The sequence below is a fragment of the Bison bison genome, unplaced genomic scaffold, assembly GCF_000754665.1.
Source record: "Bison bison bison isolate TAMUID 2011002044 unplaced genomic scaffold, Bison_UMD1.0 scf7180017864196, whole genome shotgun sequence".
Taxonomy (NCBI): domain Eukaryota; kingdom Metazoa; phylum Chordata; class Mammalia; order Artiodactyla; family Bovidae; genus Bison; species Bison bison.
Genome location: NW_011494768.1, coordinates 28777 through 36906, shown reverse-complemented (window position 1 = coordinate 36906; position 8130 = coordinate 28777). Strand labels below are relative to the sequence as shown.

Below are 8130 nucleotides of genomic sequence, written 5' to 3'. Positions count from 1 at the left end.
AGAGAAGAAAAACTAAAGAGCCTCTTGATGAAAATGAAAGAGGAGAGTGAAAAAGTTGGCTTAAAGCTCAACATTCAGAAAACTAAGATCATGGCATCCAGTCCCATCACTTCATGTCAAATAGATGGGGAAACAGTGGAAACAGCGACAGGCTTTATTTTGGGGGGCTCCCAAATCACTTCAGATGGTGATTGCAGCCATGAAATTAAAAGACACTTGCTCTGTGAAAGAACATTTATGACAAACCTAGATAGCATATTCAAAAGCAGAGCCATTATTTTGCCAACAAAAGTCCATCTAGTCAAAGCTATGGTTTTTCCAGTAGTCACGTATGGATGTGAGAACTGGACTATAGAGAAAGCTGAGCACTGAAGAATTGATGCTTTTGAACTGTGGTGTTGGAAAAGACTCTTGAGAGTCCCTTGAACTGCAAGGAGATCCAACCAGTTCATCCTAAAGGAAATCAGTCCTGGATATTCATTGGAAGGAATGATGCTGAAGCTAAAACCCCAATACTTTGGCCACCTGATGCGAAGAACTGAGTCATTTGAAAAGACCATGCTTCTGGGAGAGATTGAAGGCAGGAGGAGATGGGGACGACAGAGGATGAGATGGTTGGATGCCATCACTGACTGAATGGACATGAGTTTGAGTGAGCTCCGGGAGTTGGTGATGGACAGGGAGGCCTTGCATGCTGCAGTCCATGGGGTCGCAAAGAGTCAGACATGACTGAACGACTGAACTAAACTGAACCTGACCCTCAAAGCAGGTGTGGTGACACCCACAGCAGTGGTCAGGGCAGAGTCCAGGTTAAGTCAGAAGCAAGGTCAGAGGCCTGCTCTGCTCTTTTGCCTCTGAAGCCTGAACAAGTCGAGTTCTATTTTATTTCCCTAACAACCACTACTCCAGTATTTCCTATCCAAATTTAGACAATTATTTTTTAAAAACCCATTAAACCTTTCCCTCTGCCTTATTTTTTATTGGAGGGTGGGGTGTTTAAACATGACAGTAGATGATTGGATGGATGAATGAAGGATGATAGGATGGTGGGTAGAGACAGATGTAGATGGATGCTGCTGCTGCTGCTGCTGCTAAGTCACTTCAGTTGTGTCCGACTCTGTGAGACCCCAGAGACGGTAGCCCACTAGGCTCCCCCTTCCCTGGGAGTCTCCAGGCAAGAACACTGGAGTGGGTTGCCATTTCCTTCTCCAATGCATGAAAGTGAGAAATGAAAGTGAAGTCAGTTGTGTCCGAGTCTTAGCGACCCCACGGACTGCAGCCCACCAGGCTCCTCCATCCATGGGATTTTCCAGGCAAGAGTACTGGAGTGGGGTGCCATAGATAGAGAATATACTCCTCAGTAGATCCAGCTCATCTGAATGCTTTGTAAAAGAATGGATTGCTGGATCCTATATCTCAAGCTTGGATTCAGAGGGTCTGTGATGACAAGCAGGCAAGAGTTTGCATTTTTAACAAGTTTCCAACTGATGTTGATGCTGTCGGTCCAGGGACCGTATTTTGAGAACCACTGGCAAAGCTCTTGTTCATTATCTACACCAGCTGTCTCGCATCAGGCTCTGAGAGAGGAGAGGGACTCTTTGCATCATCCTGGACTCCCAGACCTGCAGCTGGGAGACTGGATGGATGAGACCTCTTGTCAAGTCAAACCCCTGTTGGTCTGAGATCAGCTCCTTTCTTCCCACTTGTGCCCTTTTTCTGATCACTGACACAAAACATCCCTCCCACAGGGCAGATCTGGGAGGCAATGTGCCAGAGGGAACATAGAGGCTACGTGCCTAAGCTAGCAAAGTGCAGGAAAGGACTCTATTAGGCAGCAGATGGGGGCACTCCAAGAGCGTCCTGAGAATACATTTGAATGGTGTGCATCTGAAAAATGGGTTCCCTACTAAAGGGGTCATCCTTTCCTGGGTCTGATGAAAAGAAAATAATGAAGAAAATAAAAACATGTTGCTGTTAGTTTCATAGTTTCACCCATGTTCAGACACAGAATCAAGACAAAGTACAATAACAGAAAATGCATTCCCTCTGTAAAATCTGAAGAAGAAAAGAACAAAAATAGGGTTTGGGGCAGAAACTGCTGTTCAATTTCAGGCATTACTGTACACACACACACAGGTAAAAATAAACTTTGATTTAGCAGTCCCCTTTCTGATTTAAGTCAGTTTGTCTTCCAAGATCTAACATTTTCTCAGCTGAATTTGAGGGGATTAGTTATTTAAAAAAAAAAAAAATTAAAGGAGAAAAAAATGGAGCAGGGCTTTTAGAGCAATGTACATAAGCTGTTGCCATATTGAATCAACACCTGGGGCATTGATTTGAAAGCTCAACACAGGCTGCTCACCTGGATTGCCAAGTATAACAGAAGCAACTGTCTGGCTCAGAGCATCGAAAGAGAACACACTTTGCCATGGCTGAGTCAGAAACTGCCTCTGAGGATCACAGATAACCTGGAAGGAAGTACAGAGGTTGGGCTGAAACCTATTTCCCCTTTAGGAGCATCTCTTTCTGTCCTTTCCACAAAATACCTGTGATATCTAGCTAGGAGTGCTTTGCTAAGCCAAGCTGACCTAATTCCCCTTTCTCCCTCAGAAAATGCATCCCTTTCTTGCTGTTGCTGTTTGGCTGTGTTTATTCACTAAGCACTGCCTGGTTGCTTAGCCCTCTAAAGCCTGGTTGCCCTGCCTTACCCACCATTCCAAGCAGTAACAGCCTCACTGACCCAGTAATTAAAGAAATCCTGTGCCTTTCCACTCTGGCTCGCTGCCCTGTGTCTCTTCACCTATTGTTCTGTTAGCAACACCACCAGCAGATGGTTAGAATTTTTTTTTTTTCACCCTTTCAATAGCTTTATATTTTTCCCATCTCATCAAGCATATCTCAGCCAAATGTAATTAGCTTAAGGCTTTTGAGGCCTCACGGGAGATCTGTTAAAGACCTGAGCAATTTCAATAAAGAGCTTGAAAAGGGATCCTGGAAGGCTAGGCATAACCACAGGAGAGCCGCTATTATTTAGAAGCAAAGACCTCTCTCTTCCTCCCTATCTCTCCTTCTTTTGGTGCATTTAGTTCCCAGAATATTCATGAGGGCCCCAGGGCTTTGGAGCTCTATTGTGGACCATTATTGGATAGGTGGGATATCTAAGCTATCTTCTCAAGGTCAGTGGTTCTTTTTAATGGATTTCAATCAAGGAGTGCTTTGGGGTAGCCCTTAAGTTACTCCCAAATGGCTAACAGTTTGTTTGCTAAATTTCTTAGCCGTTTCATTCAATGCTTTATCATTTGGTGGTTGAAAATTGGCTGGTAAACCTTCTTTGTAGTTCTAAGCATTTGCTATGAAGGCTAAATTAACCACAATCCTGATTTGCACCCCGCCTTTGAGTTGTCGACTTAAAAAAAATACTCACAACCTAAATGTTAAGATTTATGTTTTATTTGGTGGGCATTTTTAGGATGGCAAGCCCAGGAGACAGCATCTCAAGTAGCCCTGAGAGAACTGCTCTAAGGAGGCGAGGGGAGGAGCCAGGTTATCTAGAAGTTTTGCAACAAAGGGCAGGTAGTCTGAACATCAAAAAATTATTGCTAATTCAAGAAAAATCAGATATCCCAAGTTAAGGAATTTCGCACTCTTCCGTGTATGGGAAGATACAAGAATCTGGGCTCACTGAACCTATTCCTTTCATATGCAGCTCAGCTATTCTGGGCCAGTCCTGTGTTTTTCCCGCATCCTGAGCTCCCTTGGGCTCCCCATAGAGTGGCTGCAGCCAAATGGCTGTTGGATGGCAGATATTCTCCTCCCTGAGTGCCCTTAGGGCTCAGGAACTCACAGTGAGGTGCTGGAATCGCTGATGGTTGTGACATCCTTGTTTATTGATACGACAGGAAATATTTCATTTCTCAGAGAGATGCTGAACCCCTCTATTTCTAAACAGTCACATGTACCACCACAGTTGACCCCACAGCCCAAGCCCTTTTCCCTCATACTTTGGAGAAAGCAAGTTTTTGAGACCAAATGAAACTCAATTTTTACTGCAGTGGAGTGAAGTAGCACTTAAGCTAAGTGTGTGAAGCACAGATTTTTCGTGGGCTGTTAGGAGAGGCGCCTCCTTGAATCCTGAGATGCGCGTGTTCCCCGAGCACTCATGTGGGATCTCCAAGTCTCAGGTGCTGGGTGCTGGGATGATTAACTGTGGTCTCATATCTGTTTCTCATCACCAAGATTTGGGTAAAAGGGAATCATTCTTTATAAATCCATTAGCATCTTTTTCACATAGAAGGAACTAATGCCAACATTTGATTAGAATGACTTTTTTTTTTAGTCTCAAGCGAACTAATTAGTTTGTTTTTTTTGTTGTTGTTTTTTTTTTTAAGTAGTGATGCATAGCTAGGTACATGTGCTTATACGGGAGATTTTATGTATATGGTTCACCTATGGAGGACAGGACAATCCGGAATTAGGGGGAAGTTTCTTTGCAAACACGGAAAAGTGTGTTCTGAGCAGTGTTATACTGTGGAGTAAGGCTTGCAAACACTTAGGATCACTTAAATGATCTTACTGTTGTCTCCAAAATAGGACCTAACATTTAATGGACTTACAAAAAAATCCGTAAGCTCTTTCACAAGAGTTTTCTGAAGGTAGGACAAATAGGAACTTGATCTTTTATAGATGCTTTTCATAAATGTTAGTTTTGTATAGAAGAAAACTTAATTACAGTAAAGTATTTTATTAGTTGCCTAGAACACAGTAGGGCCAAGAAACTAGACTATCCCGACCAGGGGGACAGTTCTGGATCATGAAACTGATTGTATGGGTACAAAATAAGTAAGAACAAGAGAAAGGAAAAGACATTACTGGTGAGACCTTCATTTTATAGCAAGATACAGAGATGTACAAGGATGTCCAGCAAATATGCAGAAATGCTCTTCTGTTGCAGCTTAGACAACAGCTTTGTCATCAGCCAGAGTGCTGGGGGTGGGATAACCTTGGTCCAGCCCATTTTCCAAAACACTGATGCTTATTCAGAAAACTCTGGGGCCAGCATCTCTATGTCAGAAATTTCCAAAATGATGATATTCGTTTTCCTCCATCTTGAAATTATAGAAATTAAGGGTGTGCAGAGTCAGTGCCTCTGAGGGTCACACATGAAGGCAGAAGACCTGACTTCTGTTGCCTGAGTTGTGGCCCAGCCTTATTTCCACTCTAAGCTGCTGCTGGGGAGAAGAAAATCCCCTCCCTCTACTATTTTACACTCTCGTGGCTAGACTAATAATAAAATTGACACTGGACACAGTAATTGGGAAAAAAAGAGACAAATCTTAATTTGTGTGCTTAGAGACCTCATAGAAAGTGCCTAAGATACGGCCAAAGCAGGCAGCTTTTATGTTTTTTTTAAACAAAGAAACAACACATTTGAGAGGAATTGACAGGACAAAAAATTTAGGTTTGGGTGCTTAATTAGTAGAGAATTAAACAAAGGTTGGCCTTGGGATATTAAAAAAGTAACAATATTTGTTTATATAGGCTTCTCAGCCTGAAATCCCCTATGTCTGGCAAGATGCAGGGAATATACCTTTCATCTGAGAGATTTATTTCCTGCTTTCAAGGAGACAGAGAGGAGGGTCATAGTGACCCTCTTGCAGTGGCCATTTCTTAGTAACTTCACAATAATCAACGTGTCTTTGAGGCACATTTGGGGTTGGCTTGTCCTGGGCCCCAACACTGCTCCAGGAGGTTGTGGCTGATAGCGATGATACTCAAGGAGGTGTCTGCTGCATTTCAACTTAACTCCTTTCTGAAATGGTGAAGTCATCCTCCGGTCAGTCTTGCAGCTGGAATTGACCCTGGAGGCCACCCAGTTTAACCTCCTGCCCTGAGGCACACAGACCCTCTTCCTTCCCAGAAGATGCTGTAAGCTCTGCTACAGGATGCATCTGATGGGAGCTCATGCCCTTAATAGTGGTTCTTCCATCTTCAGCTGACTCTGGGTGCTCATAAATGAACTTGACTTTCCTGTGGCCTCTGCTCACTCTTCCCAGATCTGTCCTGCATGGGGAACCACAGTGAGTCTGGCCCATATGGCAAGAGCACCTTGACTATTTGAAGGCAGTTTGCAGACTCCCCGACCCGTGTCTATTGTTAGCCACTTGGTTTGTTTCGTATTTATTCCAGATACCCCTTGTCTTATGAGCTTTCCAAACCCTTCATCATCTTGGCTGTGTCCCTCTAAGCAAGCTAGATTTTCCAATCTTCTTTCTCAAAACATGAGTATAGAATTGCACACAGTGGTCCCGACCTTCATTTGTCAAATCAAAGCCTAGAGATTTATTTTTTTTAAGAAATTGCTTCAAGCCCTGGCAACTCTGTATGAATATCTCTCCCTGGGTGATGAAAGATCCCAGCCTGATTCTGCAGCCTGACTCCCTGAGCTCGTAGGCAAGCTGTTCTCTAATGAGCCAGGAACAAGTTATCTATCCTGGACTTGCTTTCTCCATCTGGGAATGGGGCTAAAAATAGCACCCACCTCAGAGGATAGTTTTATAAAGATCATAGGATTTCATATGTATGAAGTTCTAGCAGTAGTGCCAGACACACAGTCAACTCTCTATGTTATTATTATTGTTATCATTATTCTGAACAAAAGCCCATACTCCAAGCCAAGGAAAATCCTCACCTTTTTGTGATGAGCAGTGAGAAATCTGAAAACTACAGAAACAGGGATCAAATACTGCCATCCTCCCTGTACCGACTTGGCTAATCTACTGCCTTGGTTGCTACAAGCACGATGTGGAGCCACGGGGGCACCCAGAGAGACACCCAGCTCCTCTCATCCTCCCAACGTGCGCCCCATTAGAAGTTCAGTAGTGTTCCTTTAGCTGCCAACACCTTTGATAGTAAGAGGCCTAATGAAAGGGATGCAGCTGATCAAGAAAAACACCCCGCAGCCCTTGGCTTCTGGCAGAGGTGCTGTGTCATGAGAATACATCTGTCACAGCTGCTTCTGTCCCCAAGCAGACTTGACAGGGCTGTGCAAACACCTCCAGAGTCTGGCAAAGCTGGGCCTGCAAAAGTAACGAACAAAGCATTCATTGCGGGTAGATCTGTGTGCTCCCTGAGACGTTATTTTTACTCGGCCAAATAATAAACTCTGCAGCTTAAGTAACATGACCATCAGAGTCATGGTGTACATTTGTACAGAAACATGGGAAACTGTACTGTATAGAAGCACAGGAGCATGGAAATTATGATCCCTTGGCTAGGAGATGTAAAGACTTAGAAAGTATTGTAAATTCCATTTCCTTATTTGTGATCCTTGTTCTGAGGTTTTATCTTTCCTAGAACTTCTTCCAGTTATTACCACTGGGCTCAAACATGTTATCAAGCAGGAGACGGAAACAACATCCCCCACCTCACTCTGTATCATTCCCTCCAACACCCGCCCTGTAGAGAAACTCAAAAACCCCAAGGAGCTACCCTCGCAGAAGTGCTGAATTGAGGACAAATAGAAATTTGGATTCCGGCAAATCAGTAACTGTAAGGAATTACGGAGAGACACACTAGTAACTCTTTTTAATCCTTCTAGGTCATTCCCAGTGGGATCAATCTTATAATGGCAGAAGTCCCATTTTTCCCTCTGCTGTACTTGATTTTAAGTTGTCAGGGTTGAGGTCCTTGCTTAATATAAGCTACATTATCATTGGCATCTTTATTAAGATGATTAACCATTATGAAAATCTCACCTTAGAAAAAGACAAGATAGAGCACCAGATGAGCTGGTAGGTCCCGATGCGTGTGGGCCACCGAGCAGCGCCACTCAGCCTCACTGCAGAGAGCTGACCTCCAGACTCCCCGCTCTGAAGGGCTCCTACGGAACCCGCATCTTGTGATATTTTGTGCTGGAGACTCTGCACCCACTGGCACTCACTTCTTATCTCAGCATATGCCAGGGATCATAGCTGCCACGACCAGCGGTCAGAACATAAAAAAAATGGTCCTTTGTCTTCCTACCATTTTATCTTATTTTCCCTCGTGAATTTATATTTTGTACCAGCCATATTGTAACAATAAAAGCAGTTCTAGAAAATGGGGGAAATAGCACTATGATATCACAACCTT

At 43.6% G+C, this 8130-nt stretch overlaps 1 protein-coding gene across 1 annotated transcript in view; it reads left to right on the top strand.

Moving 5' to 3' along the window:
• Positions 1-7901, top strand: part of MACROD2 (MACRO domain containing 2) — a 2254506-nt gene extending 2246605 nt beyond the window's left edge. The window contains exons 15-16 of the mRNA XM_010844154.1: positions 7354-7498; positions 7760-7901. Of these exons, the coding sequence (XP_010842456.1) occupies positions 7354-7498; positions 7760-7901 (287 nt within the window). The remainder of the gene's footprint in view (positions 1-7353; positions 7499-7759) is intronic.
• Positions 7902-8130: the final 229 nt, after the last annotated feature.